This window comes from Trichophyton verrucosum (assembly GCF_000151505.1).
Source record: "Trichophyton verrucosum HKI 0517 chromosome Unknown contig00331_1.f1.exp, whole genome shotgun sequence".
NCBI classification, from domain to species: Eukaryota; Fungi; Ascomycota; class Eurotiomycetes; order Onygenales; family Arthrodermataceae; genus Trichophyton; species Trichophyton verrucosum.
Genome location: NW_003315422.1, coordinates 26075 through 48232, shown reverse-complemented (window position 1 = coordinate 48232; position 22158 = coordinate 26075). Strand labels below are relative to the sequence as shown.

General features: G+C 48.0%; 8 protein-coding genes across 8 annotated transcripts; 4 read left to right on the top strand and 4 right to left on the bottom strand.

The window, feature by feature from the left end:
• Positions 1-232: 232 nt before the first annotated feature.
• Positions 233-7942, top strand: TRV_04236 (polyketide synthase, putative; the record flags this gene model as incomplete). Its single annotated transcript, XM_003021610.1, has 4 exons — positions 233-900; positions 961-5713; positions 5766-6059; positions 6134-7942. The coding sequence occupies 4 exons, from the start codon at positions 233-235 to the stop codon at positions 7940-7942; spliced, it is 7524 nt and encodes a 2507-aa protein (XP_003021656.1).
• Positions 7943-8064: 122 nt separating this feature from the next.
• Positions 8065-9362, bottom strand: TRV_04235 (uncharacterized protein; the record flags this gene model as incomplete). Its single annotated transcript, XM_003021609.1, has 3 exons — positions 8065-8532; positions 8588-8766; positions 8963-9362. The coding sequence occupies 3 exons, from the start codon at positions 9360-9362 to the stop codon at positions 8065-8067; spliced, it is 1047 nt and encodes a 348-aa protein (XP_003021655.1).
• A 944-nt stretch (positions 9363-10306) lies between these two features.
• TRV_04234 (phytanoyl-CoA dioxygenase family protein) lies at positions 10307-11287 on the top strand (the record flags this gene model as incomplete). The annotated part of the gene is made up of 1 exon (XM_003021608.1): positions 10307-11287. One exon carries the CDS (start codon positions 10307-10309, stop codon positions 11285-11287), a length of 981 nt encoding a protein of 326 aa, XP_003021654.1.
• Positions 11288-11431: 144 nt separating this feature from the next.
• On the bottom strand, positions 11432-13198 carry TRV_04233 (uncharacterized protein; the record flags this gene model as incomplete). Its single annotated transcript, XM_003021607.1, has 3 exons — positions 11432-11667; positions 11765-12884; positions 12953-13198. The coding sequence occupies 3 exons, from the start codon at positions 13196-13198 to the stop codon at positions 11432-11434; spliced, it is 1602 nt and encodes a 533-aa protein (XP_003021653.1).
• Positions 13199-13666: 468 nt separating this feature from the next.
• On the top strand, positions 13667-15208 carry TRV_04232 (uncharacterized protein; the record flags this gene model as incomplete). Its single annotated transcript, XM_003021606.1, has 1 exon — positions 13667-15208. The coding sequence occupies one exon, from the start codon at positions 13667-13669 to the stop codon at positions 15206-15208; it is 1542 nt and encodes a 513-aa protein (XP_003021652.1).
• Positions 15209-15457: 249 nt separating this feature from the next.
• TRV_04231 (uncharacterized protein) lies at positions 15458-16346 on the bottom strand (the record flags this gene model as incomplete). The annotated part of the gene is made up of 2 exons (XM_003021605.1): positions 15458-15876; positions 15968-16346. 2 exons carry the CDS (start codon positions 16344-16346, stop codon positions 15458-15460), a joined length of 798 nt encoding a protein of 265 aa, XP_003021651.1.
• Positions 16347-18929: 2583 nt separating this feature from the next.
• On the top strand, positions 18930-20220 carry TRV_04230 (C6 transcription factor, putative; the record flags this gene model as incomplete). The annotated part of the gene is made up of 2 exons (XM_003021604.1): positions 18930-19439; positions 19516-20220. The coding sequence occupies 2 exons, from the start codon at positions 18930-18932 to the stop codon at positions 20218-20220; spliced, it is 1215 nt and encodes a 404-aa protein (XP_003021650.1).
• Positions 20221-21275: 1055 nt separating this feature from the next.
• TRV_04229 (uncharacterized protein) lies at positions 21276-22134 on the bottom strand (the record flags this gene model as incomplete). Its single annotated transcript, XM_003021603.1, has 2 exons — positions 21276-21820; positions 21873-22134. The coding sequence occupies 2 exons, from the start codon at positions 22132-22134 to the stop codon at positions 21276-21278; spliced, it is 807 nt and encodes a 268-aa protein (XP_003021649.1).
• Positions 22135-22158: the final 24 nt, after the last annotated feature.

The following is a 22158-nucleotide window of genomic DNA, read 5'->3' as shown; positions in this document are numbered from 1 at the left end:
TCCGTCGGCAGTGCGGCCCGAGATGCGGCTCATCGCTAACACGGGTTCCGGCCAGCGAAAGGAGGAGTTTGCCGCTACGGGACCCGGCTTATAGCTATTTTGTAGAATATAGGGGGGAAACGCGCAGGGTATCAGCAGGGATCATGTTTTGATGTTTATGAGAAGGCAGAGCTGCTTCTATGACACGGATAACTAGCTTTTATTTCTCAAACATCAGTAACGAATCACAGTTATGACCATCAACAATAATTGCAACGTTGATGCCCAGGACGTGACAATGGGGTTGAAAATGAATGGAACCAGTACGAACGGGCATTCAACGAACGGTGTGGATGCGAAAGGCCCATTACCCGACACCAACGGCATAAATGGTGTTTCTGCTGATGCGATCCCTTGCAATGGCCAAATCCCCATTGCAATTTGCGGTATGGCATGTCGCCTACCCGGTGGCCTAACGACGCCTGAAGAATTCTGGAATTTCCTCCTGGCAAAAAAAGATGGTCGATGTCGTGTCCCAGAGTCAAGATATAACATCAACTCGTACTACTCGGATGTTAAACAGCCGGGTACTGTCTCAACAGAGTATGGATACTTTCTAGATGAAAACACCGATATCGCTGCACTGGATATGTCCTTTTTCACCATGACACGCACAGAGGTAGAGCGAGCCGATCCTCAGCAACGACTGATGCTAGAAGTAGCAAGAGAAGCATTTGAGGATGCGGGTGTGACAAACTGGAGAGGCAAGACTATTGGTACTTACATTGGCAATTTTGGGGAGGATTGGCTGGAGATGCTTGGAAAGGAGACTCAGCCATGGGGGATACATCGTATCTCTGGCTCAGGAGACTTTGTTGTGGCCAACCGCCTATCTTATGAGTTCGATTTACAAGGACCAAGGTATAATATCTCTGAGTTAGGTTGACGTTGAAATACTTCCATACTGACACGGTCAAATAGCATGACTATTCGCACGGCTTGTTCTTCCGCTTTGGTGGCATTGAATGAAGCCTGCGCTGCTATTAGCAGAGGTGACTGTGAATCTGCACTAGTAGGGGGTGTCAATCTCATTCTTGCACCGGGGATGTCAATGGCGATGCAGGAACAGGGGGTCCTATCCAAGGACGGTTCATGCAAGACTTTCTCTGCTGATGCTAACGGGTACGCCCGTGGAGAAGCGGTTACAGCGGTTTTCATCAAACCGTTAGCAGATGCCCTTAGAGATGGCAACCCAATTCGAGCTGTCGTGAGAGCCACATCCCATAACGCGGATGGGAAGACTCCAACGCTGTCACAGCCTAGCACTGATGCACAAGAAGCTCTTATAAGGAGAGCATATGAGCTGGGGGGTATCAATAACTACGCGGAAACCGCCATGGTCGAATGCCACGGGACGGGAACGCCCACTGGGGACCCTATTGAAGCGAAAGCGGTCGCCAGAGTTTTTGGGGAGAAAGGAGTTCACATAGGATCAGTCAAGCCAAATCTCGGGCACACTGAAGCGGCATCCGGCTTGGTATCACTCCTGAAGATGGTGAAAGCACTCGAACACCGTATAATCCCTCCAAACATCAAATTCACTAGTCCTAATCCAAACATCCCGTTTGTGGATTGCAAACTCACAGTGCCCACGGAGCCAACTCCGTGGCCAGAAGACAGACTCGAACGGGTCAGTGTCAATTCATTCGGGATCGGTGGTGCAAATGCCCATGTTATCCTAGAATCTGCCGCTGCCCACAATATCCCGACTCCGGTTTATGAAACTCCGGAGACACCCCAGCTTCTACTATTCACAGCAAATTCGCCAAAGTCGATCACACAGCTAATCGACAATTACAAATCATGGATTGAGGAGAATCCAGACAAAGTGGGTGATTTGGCCTACACTTTGGCGAGGAGGAGGGAGCACTTACCGCACAGAGCATTTGCAATTGTCAGTAATGGTGTCGTTGACAGTGTTTCGCAGCCTACAAGATCAAAGTCAGCGAATCCGCCGAGTGTTGTGATGGTTTTTACTGGTCAGGGCGCCCAATGGCCCCAGATGGGACGAGAGTTGCTTCGATCGAATGAAGTCTTCAAGTCTAGCATCAGAGCTCTCGATCAATACCTACAGACCATTGACGCTGAGAAACCTCAATATACAATCGAGGAAGAGCTCAAGAGACCGGGAAAGAAGAGCCGACTGTCTTTGGCCGAATTTTCCCAACCACTTTGCACTGCAATTCAGATTGCACTGGTAGATACTCTCAAATCAGTAGGGGTTGTCCCAGATGCAGTCGTGGGTCATTCTAGTGGTGAAATTGCTGCAGCATACGCCTCTGGAGCTCTTACTGCTAAAGAGGCTATCACTGCTGCCCACCATCGTGGGGCTGTTACGGGTAGGCAGAAGCGACCAGGAACGATGGCAGCCATTGGACTGAGTTGGGGAGAGACTGAAAAGTACCTCGTCCCGAATGTAACAATCGCTTGTGATAACTCTCCCAAGAGCGTTACGATTTCGGGAGACGTTGATGCTGTAAAATCGGTTATTGCTACTATCAAGGAGGAACAGCCGCAGACACTGGGTAGGTTGCTCCAGGTTGATAAAGCCTACCATTCATACCATATGAAAGAGATCGGGGAGTATTACCAGTTCTTAATCGGCGAGGAAATGATAAGCAGGGCCCCATCAGCGCTCTTCTTCTCGAGTGTGACTGGCCATCTCCTGGACACAGAGCAAACAATTGGTTCAAAATATTGGCAAGATAACTTGGAATCGCCAGTTCGATTTAGAGAGGCCGTTATGGCCATTTTAAAGCACGACATTGGCAAGAATTCAGTCTTCCTTGAGGTCGGGCCTCATGGAGCTCTTGCAGGACCACTGAGACAAATATTCACTCAAGCCTCGTCTTCTGCTCCTTATATCTCGACCATGACACGGAACCAAGATTGTACTGCATCTTTCCTGGCCGCTATTGGCGCACTCCACTCACTCAATGTTGGTATTGATTTGAAGTCCCTCTTTCCTACAGGCTCTTGTCTTCCAGATCTCCCCCGATACCCATGGAACCATGAAGGGAGTTACTGGTACGAAACGCGCCTGAGCAAGGAATGGCGCAATCGCAAACACCCATACCATAATTTACTTGGTGCTAGGGTAGCTGAAAGTAGTGATAGTGAGCCTGTGTGGCGTAACTTATTCCATGTCACAAACACACCATGGATCCGTGACCACAGGGTTGCAGAAAACATTGTTTTCCCATTCTGTGGCTACATTGCCCTGGCTGGAGAGGCCATCAGGCAACTGACCGATATCGAGGAGGGATTCAGTGTTCGAAACATCCTTGTCAGCACAGCTCTAGTGCTAAACGAAGGAAAGCCGACGGAAATAATGGCCTCTTTTCGCCCCCACCGCCTGACGAACTCCTTGAATAGCGCATGGTGGGAGTTTACAGTCACAGCTTATAACGGGCGTAACTGGACAAAGCATTGCACTGGAGAAGTCTCCGCTCTTTCAACAGCGCTCGGGCAGGCTCAGAACCCTGATACCCTACCCCGAAAGCTTAACGTTAGAAAATGGTACGAGAAAATGAGCAAGGGTGGCCTGGATCTGGGAGGGTCATTCCAGACACTCGACACGATAACGACTTCGACTTCGACTTCGACTTCACATCAACAGGCAGTGGGTAACATTGTCAATGGAAGGCAAGGAGATGAGGCTAACTACCACATCCACCCTACTGTGCTTGACGGGACCCTCCAAATTCTTGGAGCTGCGGCAGTCAATGGATATGCGCGCAAAACTAAGACCTGGCTCCCAACCAGCATCGATAAAATTAGTGTCAACAGGTGCATGTCGGATGTAGTCACTAGCGTTTCAGCTAAGCTATCCAGTAATTTTTCGGTCATTGGGGATGGTCGTTGCACATCTGGTGGCATGACGGTCGTGGATGCCATCGGCATTCGAATGTCACTCGCAGATGGCGCCGGTGCATCCGAGCTTCCAGACGCACACGCAGCATCGAGGTGTAAATGGAGGCCTGACATCGATTTCTTGGATATGAATGAGCTCATACATGCACCCGCCGGCCGTACGGACCACCTTCGCCTACTGGAAGAGCTTGGGGACATATGCTTGCTATTGTCCCAACAGAGCTTTTCCGAATCTCCAAGAAGCCCTATGCTGCCCCATTTATCGAAATACGTGGCTTGGGTCCAGGCTCAATCCACTTCAATAGTTACCAGGTTACCCTGGACTTGGACAGGCCTTGACAATGAGGCTATCTCTGCCCGAATCGAAGGTATAATTAGTCGGCTAGCGGACACAGCCGCAGCTCCAGTCGCCAGTATCATCCGCCAGATTTGCACAAATATGGATTCTTTCCTCTCTGGGGAGAGCTTCGGGAGTGGTTTCTCAGATGGAATGCTCCTACCTGTCTATGAATTTATCGGACAACTAGACCGAACGGAATTTATTCGGCATCTGGGTCATTCCAAGCCCAACCTCCGAATTTTAGAGATTGGAGCCGGAAAGGGTGTGTCGCTGCATCATTCTATTGTCGACGAATTGACTCGTCCCGATGGTGAGATTCTCTGCTCCAAGTACACCATAACTAGCCCTGGGTATGTTGTGAAAACGACTCTAGAGAAGCTATTTCCAAATATGGAATTTGCGAGCTTCGATATAAGCAAGGATCCCTTCGACCAGGGGTTTGAAGACGTGGGATATGATCTCATTATAGCTGTCAACGCTCTTCACGAGGCAGAAGATGTTATAGGGAGCCTGGCCAACATCAAAAAGCTCCTACGTCCCGATGGCAGATTGTTTCTGCAAGAACTTTGTCCCTCATCAAAATGGGTCAATTATGTGCTTGGATTACTCCCAACCTGGTGGTCAAATGTTGCTAACGAGCCGGCTGGGACACTTCGTTTGGGCAAAGAAGGGTGGATTTCAAAACTCAGTGCTGCAGAATTTGGCAATATTGAGGCCGTAACCCTGGATGCAGACAAACCTCATCAGCTTACGGTCACAATGGCCGTAAGGCGGTCCTGCTCGACGCCCGCGAAAAAGATCACAGCTCTGCTTGGCGATGAAGGACCTGCTGTTACTCAAATCTTGGACCAGCTTGACAAGGAGGGCTATCAAGTGGCCAAGTGCAAATTGGGTGATATTCCGCCAGCAGGACAGGATGTAATTTCACTCCTGGACGTTGAGAACCCCTTTTTCCACGACATCAAGGAAGCACATTTTCTGTTATTCAAGACTTTCCTCCTCGGCTTACAAGACCGCGATGCAGGAATGTTGTGGGTGACTCATCTCATTGACATTGGCTGTAAGGATCCGCGATATGCACAAATTCTCGGCCTTTCCAGGACAATACGTACAGAGCAGCTGGCCGATTTAGCGACCTGTCAGGTCGACAGCTTTGAGAGTAACAATTCCATTAACCAGCTTCTTCAGGTCCTAGCTAAGTTTCAAGCACGGAATGGGGACGAAGAGCTCAATCCAGACTTCGAATGGGCCATTTTTAACGAACGGGTCCAAGTCGCACGTTTTCATCCTTTCGTCCTGGCAGATGAACTCTTGGTTGCAGAGGGAGCGAATGAGATGGCTACTTTAAATGTTCGTACACCCGGGCGAGTCAACAGTCTGCACTATGCACGTCATGAACGGAAGGCGCTTGAAAGCGACGAAGTGGAGATCCAGGTATATTCAGCCGGTTTGAACTTTAGGGTAAGTCCTAACGCCGCTTTTTCGATAATGTGTACTAACCAGCCGTACGTAGGATGTTTTGGTTGCACTGGGTATTGTTGAACTTCCGGTCCGTCTCTTCGGCATCGAGGCCGCTGGAATCGTCACTCGTGTGGGAACAGATGTTAGCCCTAATGACCTTCAAATTGGCGATCGTGTCGTTTGCTTTTGCAGAAAAGATGCCTTCTCCACATACACAACGACCCTGGCGGCTGTTTGCGTGCGAATTCCAGATAGCCTCAGCTTCAATCAAGCGGGAACGATGCTTATTCCATATTTCACAGCAATCCACTCTATGATCAATGTCGGACGTGTTAGCAAAGGCCAGGTAGGAAGCACGAAGACCTGAGTTTATTGGCGTCATAATCAAAGGAAAATCACTGATTAATTCGAATTGCATAGTCCGTCCTAATACATAGCGCATGTGGTGGAGTCGGTCTGGCAGCTATCCAAGTTGCCCAAATGCTCGAGGCTGAAGTATATGCCACAGTTGGAAGTGAGAAGAAGGTTGAGTATTTGATGGAAAACTATCACATCCCACGGAACCGAATCTTCAATTCCCGAGACAAAACATTCGTGGATGGTGTCATGCGTGAAACGGAAGGTCGTGGCGTGGACTTTATTCTCAATTCCCTCTCAGGCGAACTCTTACACGCTACATGGAGCTGTGTTGCTGAATTTGGAACAATGTTGGAAATAGGGAAGCGGGATTTAATCGGTGATGGCAAACTCGATATGAAACCCTTCTTAGCGAACCGCAGCTATTGTTGTGTCGACATTGACGGGCTGTGGAAAAGGATTCATATAGCCAGGGCCTTGATATTTTCCATACTGGAATTTTATAACAAGGGACACATCTCCCCTCTGCCCACCACTATATTCCCAGCATCCCAGACGCAAGACGCGTTTCGATTCATGGAAAAGGGCCAGCACATTGGACGTGTCGGTGTTTCGATGAAGCAGTCCGAGGAAGTTGAACTTGAATTCGAAACCACCAAGAGAGCATTGAAGATCGCCTTTGATGAAGAATCCTCTTACTTAATGGTTGGGGGCCTTGGAGGTATAGGTCGAGCCGTGTCTACCTGGATGGTCGACCACGGCGTCCGCGAGCTTATCTATCTATCCCGCAGTGCTGGGCGTACCAGTAAAGATGACGATTTTGTCCGCGAACTCCAGAGCATGGGTTGTGCCGTTAAACTTGTGAGCGGAGATACCACGAAGCTCGAGGATGTACACAGAGCCATTGCTGCAGCGACATACCCCATGAAAGGTATTGTGCAGATGTCTATGGTGGTCGCTAACGAAAACTTCACAGAGATGAGTTTTGACGAGTGGAATGCGTCGACAGCACCCAAAGTCCAGGGGACGTGGAATCTGCACAACGCTTCTCTAGCTGCAGGCATCGATCTAGACTTCTTTGTGATGTTCAGCTCGGTGTCGGGCATTGTTGGACAAGCAGGACAGGCCAACTACGCCAGTGGAAACAGCTTCCTAGATGCGTTTGCACAGTACCGTAACGGTCTCGGCCTTGCGGCCTCCGTTGTTGATATGGGGGCCGTCGAAGACGTTGGGTGGATTTCAGAGCACAAAGGAATGATGGGTAAAATGTCAAGGAGCGGCTTCAAGCCAGTTCTGGAGCAGGAGGTCATAGACGCGATGGCAATATGCATGCTAGTTCACAACAAGCCGGGTCATGCCGCTGAGGAAGTCCTTGCAACGGCTTCGAAAAACGCTTCGTGCTTCGTCCACAAAAACACATTTCTTGTCGGCCTTGCATTGCTCATCCCGCTGCACGATCCCAGCAACTATGTGATCTGGAAGCGAGACCGCCGTATGGCCTCATATCATAATAACTCAACGATCAGCACAGCCACAGCCTCCACAGATATCCTCAAGTCCTACTTGAGCAGTGCTCAAGCGGATCCTTCCATTCTCAAATCGTCGGAAGCAGCAAAGCTTTTTGCCGTCGAAATCGGTAAAAAACTCTTCGACTTACTGCTCAAACCCCAGGACGAGATTAATACAAGCTCGCCCTTGCTCGACCTTGGCCTTGACTCTCTGGTGGCTCTCGAGTTGCGTGCTTGGATCAAGCAGATTTTCTCTTTCGACCTTCCTATACTGGAAATGATGAGTATTGGATCACTCGAGATTCTCGGTCAATATGCGGCGAACGAGGTTTACAGGACTGCCACGGAAAATAACGAAGGCTAGGTATTTCGTCTCGGCGGATATCCCGGCTATGCAGTGAAAATGATATTCCGGGGTGGCATGTGGGTCTGACGGTTAAAGAGACATTGGTTGCCTAGGATAAGATACCAGAGATAGGTATGTAATTAAGATACAGTTAATGAGTTAAGCCAGCCACCAAGCCGCAAATTTATCACACGTCCTAAGTTTGTTGATCCATCAGCCCTTACATTAATCTCCTCCAAATCTCGGAGTACTTCCTCTATGTATTCACCTGCGCCGCTAAGATTCATGATCTTTGCAATGGCTCGATGGACACCGAGGAGTTGAGCTGATGGCGGGTCAATAGTCCGACTGGGGCTAAGTAACAGCGTACGGGTGACTGGGAATAGCGGATCGCGTAGAGAGGGGTTTTGCTCCGTTGAGTCAATTCTATATTGATACTGGGTGCTTGTTGGTTCGAAGTATATCTTGAATTCACCAAACTCCCGATGGTGATCATATGTCAGTGTAAGAGCGTTCAATGGGCTGTCAATTTTTGGGCCGTCAATAAGGTGAATAATGCCGGGGTCAAACATGTCTAAAATCCGGAGTACATTCTTCTTCGAGTCACTCTACAACGTTGTGTCAGTATAGCAGAAGGCACGGAGTGCATTCTAGCAGACGTACTAGCTCAGTGTTCTGAGATGCAACCGCTGTTAGGCAGTGCGGCAAAATATGGGCAACTTGCAGGTACCCGAACTCGTCGTTTCGCTTATTCTTCAATGGATTTCCGTCATCATCCTTGAAATCATCACCATCCTGCTCCAACCGCCTGCTGGCTTCGCTTTTATCAAACTTCCGAGAAACTACGCATCGATGATGATCACGCACGAGGCAATTTTGTCGCAGGATAGATATACGTTGCGTCGTGCCGGTAGGCGTGGACGGCTGTGTCAAGGACAGTGACGAGGGCGTTGGTTGCGGGGTCTTCGCCGACGAAGCTCTCACTAAAAATGCCGAATTAATTTGTGATTCTGCTGATCAGGAAGTACGGGGACATACGTGGGAGAAGAAAATTCTCGACGATGTATTCAGCAAATTTTTCAGAAGCACGATTAACGTCCTCCTTTTGATTCTGATCCCAGGTAGAAAAATCGTCAAAGAAGGACAGGGCAACCGTAATGTCTGGCTCCGTCGAATCCGTTACACCTGGGCATAGGTTCTCATAAAGGAATGAGAAATAGAATGAGAGGAATGCATCTTGAGCTTTAATATGTTCGAATGTGAGCTGGATAAGTGACGCCGGTTTAAAGCGGCGGCGGATAGTCTGCTCGACGCCGTAGAGCTGGACGAGGCTTCTGAGAAGTGTTGTTGCTCTTTGACGCTGTTGGGAATTTAGTGAAAAGGGGGTGGAGAAGTCCAATACCCTTTCTAAAGACGACTGATGCCGATGCAAAGCCATAACTATTATAGAGCTGGTACAGCGAAGGCGAGTGGCCTGACGAACCGCGTCCCGTCGGGTTAGCACGTAGTTTTACTGAACGATGGAGGTTGGGGCCGGGGATGATGTTGGCGCGCAGGAACAAAGTTGGACGTCATGGCGGACGGATAGTAACTAGCCCTAGCTTACATAAGCTACGACGCGACGTGTAACTGCTTGATGGAAACAGGAAAGTTGGCTGGAATAGGAGAATGAACAATCAATACTCCGTACACATTACACCCTTTGACGTTATCGAACGTAGATAGTGTGCAAAGGCACGCTACAACGACAAAGGCGAAAATTTTTCCTTAATAGTTAATACTGACTACTATCAGCCTTGCAAGAGAAAGTGATGATTCGACATTTGGTTGTTGTTGACAACCTCCGGTTGTCCAAAGGCACGCTCAATCGTGACGCTTGATAGAATCCGCCTATGCTGAAGAGTGGGCAGCTTTGAAGAAAGCGCGTTATTACACTGACGAAGTTGGTCAAGGACTAGCCATATCTTCGCCCGAGATGCTTGAGTCGGAAAGTCAAAGTGGTCTCGAAATAATGTCTGCAAGAAACTGCTGACCTTTAAGGCCCGTCAATGATTGCCCGTCAGACGCACTGAGCATATCATTCCACACACTCTCTGGAGCCCTATCCTAAGAAATGATGGAGAGAGTGTACCGAAGGTGCTGAACCGCCTCTGGCACCCAGCTAGCGGTCGGAACCCGCATACCCGGGTAGCTCACAGTTGCTACGGGGCTCGGGATCCGAATCTGGCGGCCTCAATCCCTGAACGAAAACTTCTGAATAATCGTGTGCTGAGTACTGTTGGGAATAAGTATAGATAAGCAATGGTATAGTCAGAGTTCTCGTCGGATAGCTAACGATATTGAACAAGCTTAGGATAATTGGTTATTGTGTTCATCATCAAAATGTGGCGTATCCCAATAGACACCCCCCAAGTCGCAGTCCCTAATGGACTCAAGCTTGCCGAAGTGACAGTTGACACTCCATTGGATGAAGTTTTTAAGCACTGGAAAGAAAGTGGCGGCGTCATTTTAAAGAATATCCTTACTGTCGCGGAAGCGAACCAGATAACAACAGAACTTGAGTCGCGCCTTAACTCGGTCCAACGAGGCTCATTAGTCCCGCATGCTGATCTCGCTGCCTTCCATGGCACCAAAACCAAGCGTGCAGGAGATATCATCAATCACAGCGCCACTTTTCGGGAGAAAATTCTTGAGAATGACTTTATACACTCCATTTGCAAGAGGTGCTTTAGTGAGGGTGGGCATAATGGAGACTACTGGCTCTCGGCAGCCACAACGCTGAATGCGTCAGGACCCCAGCCGGCACAAGTCTTACATCGGGATCTGACATCCTATCCGCCGTACGCCCAACTTGGACCCGAGGGCACAGAACCCCAGATCAACTTTCTCTTCGCCTTTTCCGATTTCACGGCTGATAATGGCGCGACACGTCTCATCCCAGGTAGTAATAAATGGCCATTTGATCAGCGTGGAAATATGGAGCAAACTATTCCAGCCGAGATGAAAACAGGAGATTGTCTACTCATAGGTGGGAAAGTGATACATGCCATGGGCGAGAATAAAACCGAGACGGAAAGGAAATGCACACAGCTTACAGTCATCCCGAGTTTCTTGACTCCAGCTGAAGCACATCCATTCATAATCAAGCTGGAGACGGTGCAGAAGTTGTCAAAGCGTGCACAACGGTTCGTGGGATTTCGGTCTCAATATCCTCGGGGATCTCCTGGATTGTGGACCAAAGATTACATCGAATTGGCATTGCATCTAGGTTTGGATGACCTACAGGGTGCTATGGAGGATTTGCAGGATGTCATTAACCAGCCTAAACACTGGGACACAATGGATTATCAAAAGACTGGATAGTTAAACGCAGCTACTTTCTACTAGCTACTCAATTAACCTGATCTATCATACGTGCTATATTACAGAAACATCCTTACATATGCCCCGTTACGTTTAGGGGTGTGAAATTAGACGACGTTAACCTCCCATTGCTACCAATCCGTATTATTCCTCGAATCGCTGGTTCCCAAGATTTTCTCCGCTCAGGGCAATCTCGTCGATAAATATTGAAGTCACAAAACCTAGTCCACCGAGCCCTGTCATCGTATAAAATATCGTCTGGAAGCATTTTAGATAGACTTTCAAAACAGGAAGAAGCGTTTCAGGGGAAATGTCTAGAGATCTGAGCTTTTCAATAAAGGCGACGGCATTGGAGGCATCGCGGAGGGGCAGCAGAGGACCTGTAAGTTGTGCTGAGGAGGATGATATGGTTGTCGAAAAAGACAGTGTTAAAGATTGACGAAGCGATGGTTAACCCGATCAACCCTCCAAACATACGAATAGTGAGAAATAGCCCGATCGCTAGGCCCGTGTCGTCGACCTTTTTCACGCTCGCTTGCATGGGTAAAAGATTAAGACGGAGAAGAGCAACGCCTGCTCCCCAGAGGATAGGAAGTCCAAGACGCATTGATGATGTTGATTCTACACGGAGAAGGGCTAGCAAGCCGGTTCCCAGTGTGAGTATAATCCATGAAAGCCGTAGAAGCCATACATATCCTCCAAAAAAAGGAACCATCATCATTGAGGTGGCTGCAAGCAATACACTTGTAACGACAGTAGGCAATAGAGAAACGGCGGATAATATCGGAGTTTCTAGCTGTACGGCTTGGTAAATCAGGGGCAAATATTGTAAAAGCGAGACCAGAGTTGCGCCGTGGATAAAGCCTCCTGCTAATGTCATATTTGCAGTCTTCGAGTGGAAAAGGCGATGGGGCATGATAGGGGCTGCGGGTTTTGCTTCGTAGAAGCCAAATATAGCAAGCACTAAAAACCCCAGGAGCATTGGGACAAGAGTTTGCCAGGACGACCACGGGAACAGGGAACCGGCCCAGCTGATAGGTAAAACTAGTATAGTAATACCAACAATAACGAGCGTCATACCAATCCAATCCAGGCGGGCCAAGTTTTTGGCAAGTGATTTATCCAGTGGGACTGGCCGTAATTTGAGGAAGAAGTATATTAGGGGCATGCCAATCCCTAGTAACGGCAGGTTTACCCATCCAATCCATCTCCAGCTAGCATAGGTAGCGAAAAGTGCGCCAACAGATGGTCCCATTATATTGCCGATAGCCAGCACAATGCCCATCAGGCCGATATATTTGGAGCGTTCCTGCAGTGTCGTCATATCGGCGATGACCACCTCCACTAGAACATCGATTCCACCTCCACCAAAGCCTTGAAGCACTCGGCCAATAATAATAGTGTTCATATTTTTGGCAACGGCAAAAACGACTGAGCCGACGAAAAACAGTGTCATGCACACGTATAAAGGCGGTTTTCGACCAAATGCGTTGGAAATACTCGCCCAAATCGGTTGCATAGCAATGCCACATAGTGTATAGGACAAGTTCGCCCAGAAGGACTCTAAGCTTTGGCCCCCCAGATCAGCAGCTATGGTCTATCAAAAATATCAGTATGGATAAAATATATAAGATAGAGTTGAGGAAAGATTTGTATATTGCTCACCGGGAGGGCAATACCAAGAGCCGTTGCATCCAACTGAAAGACAAAAAGGCTAGAAGCAAGGCCTACAAAGGCCAGCTTGAAGGCCAGCGACTTCTTTGGCGATGTCTCGACATCGTTTGCTGCATCTATCTCTCCTTTCTCTATCTCTGTCTTCTCTGATATTGGCTCTGGATCCGACTCTCCCGGACCAGCGGGCGTAGAAATCTCGGCACTAACTCCACTAGTTTCAAGCTTTGAGGCGCTCATGCCTAAAATAACTAGTACGATCGACTAGTTAGTTAGTTTATCTCTCAGCCTATGTCAAAGTCGCGTCAACTTGAGAGAAAGGGCAGTTTTCCCAGGAATTGGAGGCTGAGGATAAGTTATCCAGATGAGATAACAAAAATGAATGTGCATCCAGGCGAAGGATTAAGGGGGAGAAAGGGGAACAAAGGGAAAGAGCGGCACCGTCCCGGTGGTTCGCGGAAACTAGCTATCTAACTAATTAGGGCAATTGGTTATCACGTGCCTGCTTAAGTAACTAGGTGGACCAGAGGAACGCCGGGTTCCGGAAGCCGCTAACGGGGAAGGTTCGGGCCGCCCGGTCCAGTGGGTCCAGCAAAGAAAGGCAGATGTAGATGGCTAATAATCTAGTGACGGGATAAAGACTACGTCCGTGCATAGGCGTTCATATTTTCTGGCAGTACGGGTTTTGAATAGATCACAGGAATTTCAATGGGTTTTCTTCCCTTTGGAAGGCAACGTGCCTCTCCACCTACAGTGCCAACAGACACCATCATTCCTTTTCATTACTGGGATGATGATCACCATACACGAGGCCTCTCTTTCGATATCGTATTTCGCTTTGATGATATATTAGATCACGACAAGCTGCGGCGTGCTTTATCTCGGCTGCTCGAAATAGGAGATTGGCGGAAGCTTGGCGCTCGAATCCGTAGGAATACAGACGGAGGATTAGAATACCATGTGCCACAATCTTTCAGCAACGAGCGACCTGGTTTTGCATTCTCTACAACTGGATATGGCATCAATTTGACTGAACATCCGCAAGCATCACGCTTAGCTCAACCTCATAACCTTCATGCTGCCGGTCGCCCCTCTGTTTTTAGCACTGCATATGCCGCTACGCCGGAGTTCAGGTCCTTCATCCGAACTGCAGACTTCCCCGATCGCTTGGAGGGTTGGCTATGCTCGGATAGCCCCCAACTGGGGGTTAAAATTGTTGTCTTTCAGGATGCTACACTTGTTACTATTTCTTTCCTACACAGTCTAATGGACATGGTAGGCTTTAATGATATCCTGGATGCATGGACGGCAGTGCTGCGCGGGCAGGAAAATCGAGTGAAGCCCTTTATCGGATTCTTTCAGGACCCATTGGCCGGTCTCAGCAAGACGAAAACAAATCAACTACAAAAATATGTGTTTACTGACACGCTGCTGATGGGTTTTGCATGGTTCTTGTTTGCATTGCGCTATATATTGACTGTTGAGTTGTTTTGGCATCGCAGGGAGGAGGATCGCGTTATTTTCTTGCCAGCCAAATACTTACATAAAATGCGTGATAAGGCTATTGACGAACTTACATCAAATCATGTCGGCGACAGCAGCAGACTCCCCTTTATTAGCGAAGGAGATGTTCTATTTGCTTGGTGGACAAAAGTGGTTCTTCAAGCCGAATCACCTTCTCCCAGTTGCACGATCAACATGCGGAATACATACTGTTGCCGGTCCGTTTTAGCAGAGCTTGGCCACATACCATCAGCTACATCTGCATTAGTAACTAATGCAGTATTTGCAGCTCTGACGTTTCTTTCCGTTCGCCAGGTTCTTTCCAAGCCTCTAAGTTTTACTGCATCCGAAGTCCGCAAGTCTCTTATACAACAACGAACTCCAGAGCAGCTCCAAGCATTAGATGCTATTCAAAGAAACACGCTCGACAATGCACATCATCCAGCCCTCTTTGGAAACCCCAACATGTATATGATAATGATATCAAATTGGGTCAAGGCCAAGCTTTTTCAAGTGGATTTCTCTTCTGCAGTCCGAAGAGAAGGAATGTCGCTGGACAAGCGAAGTAATCAGCTGGGCAGACCGTCTTGTATTCAGGGTACTGGGACCAGAGACTATGCAACACGAAACACTGGTGTGGTGATAGGAAAAGACGCTTCTGGGAATTGGTGGCTTTTGTATACTCTGCGGAAACAAACTTGGCCGGCGGTAGAAGAGCAAATTCTTTCTATGGCAGAAGATACGTGATTATCTAGATACATATTCACTTTCTAATCTCAAAATAATCAAGAGTTGAAGGAATATACCATAGCTCGCCGGACTTAGTTCCAGTAAATAAATAGGCTAAAAAAGGCGCTTCCTTGTCCAATCTGTGATATCTCGGGGTTTACCAACTAAGCCTTCTATTTGACAATCTTTTAGTCTCGTAACTAGTTATAGCCTCAAGAGACTGGAGCTTTTCTTTAGCAAAGAAGGACAGATTTTGCTTCATCGATATTAATGACTACTGTCTTCTCGACACATGCTCTCCCACCTCCTTCTTAGGATCGGCACAACGAACCATCCCATCACAACAGTCATCAATGAATCTACAATCCCAAAACCCCTCTTCGGACTTAACCCTGTCATATTGGTAAACAAAAGACTCGCAGCCAATGAATCCTCGCAGATGATAAAGTCGCCCTTTTCTACCCGCGCGATAATACCCAGGGCGACCTTTTCAGAGGATGGAAATTTCTTTTCTAGTTCCGAAAAAGTAGGCACGTTGGTTCCTTGTATGCGTTTGGTGAGGTTAGGCTTGGTATCTTGTTCAAGCACGAACCCAGGGGATATGAAGTCAGCCGGGAAGGCAATGTGAATTGTATAAGTGGTAGTTGGAGAGTTGTGCCGGAGGACTTCAAAACGGAGCGTGTCTGCTAGTGCTCGAACAGCGCTTTTTGCGGCTTTATATGGGATGATGTTAGGTAATGATCACAGAATTGGATCTCCAGGGAATAGTGAGCTTACGGGTGTAGGCGACACTCCCAGGCAGCCCCAAAAACGCCGCGGCGCTATTTATAAAGACAATCTTCCTGATATTTGGGCCATACTTTTTCGGTGTTTCGTTGATAGCTATTGGAGTTTTATCATTCTTAACCCAAATATCCAACATGGCTTTCGCAGCATAAGCAGTTGAATAATAATTGTTCTTCATGCAAGAATCAAGCTGTGCAGGCTGTAGGTCGAGAAAAAACCCGTTCTCTGCATGGTTTCCGCCAGCAGAGCAATACAGAAAATCGGCTATTCGAGGCTGGGATTTGAATGCTTCGGCAACCTGTTTTATAGTCAGTGCAAAAGACAATAATATATTGGCAAATGATTTCAGGGCAACAAACCGCAGAGGCATCAGCCATATCAACAACCACCGCATTTATCTCTTGTTTACTAGCATCCGCACAATTCCTAATTATTTCGTTCTTCGCATCTTGCAGAGGGCCAGGTCGCCGCGCAAATATTGTCACATGTGCACCTTAGGCTGAATATCAGTAAATAGTCAATGTATATTTTCTACCGTTCAAGCTTGGAGAGCTTTCAAACCCCGTGAAGCCACTGCGTTGGAAATTGCTTTCCCTAATCCGCCAGAGCCACCGGTAACAAAAACCGTCCGTAGAAAATGTTAGCAGGTATAGCCGCGTGGCACTGATATCGCCTGTTGATGGCCTTTCTATAGAATATACGCGTACTTTACCAAAGAGATCCCGGTCTGTGTCCATCCTTTGATTCCAATCTGTGAGTTTTCGAGGTCAGTGTAAGCCAGGTCTACTCCAAAGCTCCACCAAAGCTATTAAGAGCATTCTATGAGTAAAAGTGCCCATGTACGCCTCTCTTCAAGCCGTTAAGAGTTATTTGGAGTGACGTAGAGAGAACCTTCGGTATGCTCGGAGCCAATCGGGGCGATCGCCGCCCGGGTCCCGTTCCCGCGAAAGTTGCGGGGAACCTTAAGCCACGAGGTCTTGGCGTTTACTCCATCACGTGACTGTTCGCTCACCCGGCCGGAATCGCAACGAAAGAGCAAAACGGTGGCTGAGCAGCCAAATAAATACCCCAGTGCCATATAGAACTGATATATACAACGCTGTAAAATTTAGCCTCTAACATTATATTTGTCTATGGAGTGATGGTGGAGTGGCCAGTGTTATTGATAGTGTTGGCATGGGGTCTGGCAGCAGAAACCGCTTAGGTACGCCATCTTCGGGTTATCGCTTATCCGATTCGTTAGTTAGCCAAACGCTGGCTTCCTCAACATGGCATGACCTGGGCAGACTTTTAATACTGAACCCTCCTAACTGATAAATCCTTTTTAAATGCGCTTTAACTCCGTAAAGCCTATCTATCGGCTTGCTGCTCCTTTCCTGTGCCGGCTTTTGAGACATCCGAGAACCATGCGAGTTTCCCAGTCTTTAGCCGTTGCGGAGGATGTTCTCCGCTCCGTCTTTCCTGCTGCAACCACTTAGTTAGATGGAGTGTCTCAGCCGCTCTCTTCTGTCATCTTCTTCTCTTGTCCTACGTTCTGGCCTGCAATATTACCCGGAGCAATCTCTACCAGCCCATGACAGCGTTGATCATGACCCGGAAGCGGGATATGGGCCCCGCTAACCACGGCACTTCGATCTCGTGTTCATTCAGCTCAGCTGCAAACCCCGGGAAGGGCGACTGGGCCGGAAGTACCAAGGATTCTACGGACGGATTTATGAATACATTCCATGTCAACGTTGATCGGGGGACGAGCTCCCCAGCCTTGCTATGTTTATATGTAGATCCTGCCAACTTCTCCCGCTGACCAATTGATTCGCAAGTAGGCCCAACTAGTTAACTAACGGGTTAGTTAACTTGAGAGACGATCACGCTAAAACATGCATAGCTACATGCTTAGTCGTTATAGGCACTACATTCGACATTCTACTCTGTAGGTACAGTTTGACGTCGCAGCCCATCTGTGTTAGACTATCTAGATAGGGTAGAATACTTATCGACAACCTGTCTGGCGAGTTTTACAAGGACCACTTCTTGTTACCAGAGATACTGGAGAGAAGCCAATCTAGTTTATCCAGTGTCAAGAGCTCCCTGTTCAAGAGCTGCAGAAGAGCAACCCCGAGTATACTGCCTCGCATCACATCATGCCGATGAGAATGCACTGTACTCCGTGACAGTAACATACATCACATCCTTCAACAGCAACATGAATGGTGGGGTCTAGTGCTTCTAGAGGATGTCTCAGATATAACTACGTTTTGTCCACAGTTGACCTCTTCATTAATAGTTAACTAGTTAGTGGTTTCACGCGGTCAACACACGACTTGTCTGACAAGCTTCGGAAAATGGCTAACGAACCTGGCAGAGATGAATACACCGGTAAGTTGGCCCACCTGGGTATGTCGTCGATCCACAGGTTAATTCTATCAGTGTGCGACCAGTGCCGGGCCAAAAAGATACGCTGTAGTAGGGAGAAACCCTCCTGCAGAAACTGTAACCGCCTCGGTTTGCAGTGCGAGTGGTCTGGTCAAGGCAAAAGGTGTAATCAAACAACCCTCCTGTACGTGACTCGTCACTTCTTCACGCATGGATGTCTCCATCTTACGATTATTAGGAGCCATACAATCATAGGGATGGGCAGCCGTCTTCAGAGCTTAGAGGTAAGCCGAGCGCCTTCCAGAGAGATGTCTCTGTACAGTATCATAACGATTTCTATTGAAAGGCTTCGATAGCGGACACACAAAAGTCGTTAAAACGGCTTTTCGAGGGGTCATTGGTCGTTTCGCCTCCCTCCTCAAGATACCCGGCCAGTCCTTCGAGGGCCACACCCCAGTTATCTCCTCAGCAGCCCGCAGATTCCTCAAAAATACCCGTGTTTACGGCGCCGCTTGGTCGTCACCATTTAGGCCCAGATAATGATAGGGTATTCTTTGGTCCTACAGCTCTTGAGTCGATAATGCTCCACATAAAGGATGAAATCTCTGAGATCCCTGATATCGAGAGCCATGCCTTGAAGGAAGGCATCTTGCAAGCACAGCGCAAGGTCGGCCTTCTAGTTGATCAGCGAGACGAAGAACTGAGCAGGGAAAATTCTCCACCTACAAACCCCCCATTTGCCATTTTGGATGCCATGATTGGGCCATACTTTGCAACAACTAACCATCATTTCCCCATTTGGACAAAAGAAAGGTTCATTAGAATGGCTACTAATCTGCGGCAATCTACGTCACCAGATCCGGATCTCGCCTCTATAATTTGCTGTAACAATTTAGTTCTCATGGCCATGTCAGCGGACTCATTATGCTCATACCGACGGGAGCCAATGCCGAGCAAGCAGGCCCGCAAGCCTTCATCAATTGACTGTGACATCGTTGAAGGCTTTTTGGCAAACGCAAAACGGGCTTTGAAAAATATTGACCAACTCATCTCGCCTCGCTTAATCAACGTCCAGGCACTGTTATCCATGGTATGTGTTTTCTGAACTGTGCTCTCTTGCCCCCGCCTACATTCGAAGTTATATAGCCTTTTCTGATAACGTGAAGTATATAGTTGCACAAGAGCACCTCTCTAAAGGCCTCTCCGAGACTCTCTTTGCTCTTGCTGCTCAATGTGCGAAGTCAATTGGTATTCACCAATGGAACTCCTTCCGAGGTGGCCTCACGGACGAAGATGTTGAGGAGAGACGTAATATTTCGTACTGCCTATACGTTCTTGACAAGGCAGTTTGCTGGACAGCGGGCTCATCTCCAAACATACCAGCCACTGATATGTATTTCGATCCGTGTCTGACGCCCTCTGAAAGGAATGTGGTATCTTGCCTCGTCGCGAAAACTGAAATGGCTAAGATTGAAGAGACAGTCTATTTAGAGGTATATGCTAACCAGGTTAAGGCAAAGAATGAAGACCAAGTTCGAGAGTTCGCAACCACGATCCTGTCAAGACTTCAGAGCTGGCTAGCGGACTCCGGAATTGACTTTGACAAAATTCAGAATTTTCCTAAAAGCTCAGCTCCAAATCTCCAGCTTGCCATTAGGTATCTTTGCGTCCAGCTGCTACTTATATGGCCACATAAGAAACATCCAGACGGCATATTTCAACGGGGCCAAGAAGTCGCGAAAATGTGTATGAAATATTTGATTTGCCTTTGGAACTCCCCTCCGGACCAAGGAAATCATGCTATTTTTCCATTGTCAGTATACCCTTCTCCTGTCTTTGTGGTCTGTTGGCTAGAAGATGTGAAAATCTGATGATTTGAGTCTGGTATAACTAGTTTTCTTGCGTCGCTTCCACCGCTCTATCTTTACGAAGTACTGTCAGCCATTCTCTGCGGTCAGGGATCAAAGTCAGACCTCGACATGCTACAAGAGTATGTTGAGATGTTGAAGACTATAACTGACCGCCGAGCGGAATCATCCTACAATCGCCGGCTATACCGGCTGTCACATATCGTCACGGATGTGGTGAACACTAGGCGATCACAGCATAAACGACAGAAGTCAAGCCCAGAGCGACCAGCGAGTATATATCCAGCATCAGAGATTTTTTCACCTCTCACTGGTGGGTATAGGTACACGAACTCAGAACCTCAAGAAAACGCGGATTCATGTTTCGACAGTTCTATATTTCCAGGCGCAGACAGCTCTTTTAGGTTTATGAGCCCTATTAATACAGCAACAGGAGAGATAGCTCGGGAGCCAGATGAATTTATGCCGCAGTTGGGGAGCTATGCGAAGGCGGCTCCCGAAAATGAAAACTTCAGTCCTTTGGCCATGGAATCATTTAGAGATTCTGTTTTCTTGGAAAGATATTGATTAAGCTTGGTTTGGGATGACGTATCTTTCGGCTTAGGTACTGATACTAGTATTTGATCTTATTCATCTTTCCTCTGTGGGATAGATAATATATACGCCAGCATACTTCGTCCGGAACTAAAGAAGAAATCACCTAACTGATAACTATGAGGCCCTCGGTCGTTAGTTATCTCGGTGACTAACCAGTGAAACTAGGAGGCGGCACGGACCGTATCGAAAGTCAAACGTGTGAAATCTAGAAAAAGAAATAGGGTGTCAACGGCGCTAGATCGGGTGACTTTTTGAGCCCACTTGTTATTGAAGCGTTTATGTGTCCTGATGTGAATGGCTAGGATAGTCTGGAATCAGGCCATCTTGGGCCACTCGGCGTACATGTTTCGATAAAATTTCTTAGGTGACTTCTATCTTGGCTCAAGCCTGAAATTGTCTATTATTATTGTATGTATGTTGAAACTATGATCACGTTATGAACATGATTAGAAAGACAGGAATCATAACAAAAGAGCACAGGCTAGCATAGCCATCGACGCAACCAGGGAGAATCCCAACTCCATCTTTTGGCTACTGGAGTCTGCTGGTGTGGTCGGTTTGGATCCGGATGGAGATTTGGTGGATGAGGTTGGCGGAGCAGTTGCCCCAGAAGTTGCTACATTGCCCAACTTGTCTCCTGGAATCGGGCTGCCAACTCCGGAGCCGGTGAACGGCGTAGGGACTGGGAGGGTGCTGAGGGCTGGAGCAGATTCCTTCGCGCCGTAGATGTTCTCTTCCGTACCATCAGGCTTTGTATAGTTGCCATGGATCAGGTTGACCTTGTCACCGTTGCCCGTCTGATAGTCACCCGTCGCCGCATTGCCATGGGATGCATCTCTGAAGAAGAAGTTGGTGGTGAATGGATCCTGAAAAGTGTCAGTATTTTCCTTGGGATACCCAGCATAGAGAGGTGTGCAGAGCAAACTCACCCAGCAGAATGGGAACTTCGCTCCGTCCAGAAACAGGCATTGTATCCCCGAGCCTGGTCCATTGCCTTTTCCCTTCCCTGTCAGATACATATAAACATAGCAAATGGAAATAGGATGTAAAAGACTCACAGCAGAGCTCCCCCTCCTCGTCTCTTTGCGCAATGACACCATGGTTCTTGTTGAGGGATCGCTTCTCGCGGCCATGTCCATGGCCCTTAACAGACTGGACCAGGTCTACATAGAAATCCTTCATGTCTGGGCCGATGTCAGGGGGGTTTCCCAGCTCTGCACCCTTTGGATGGCACGATACGTATCCATTGCTGCATGAGCCGGCCGAGGTGACTGCTGTGGCCGCTAGCCAGACGAACAGTGGCAGGGAAGACAAACGCATCGTAGCAGACGAATATTATCGAGA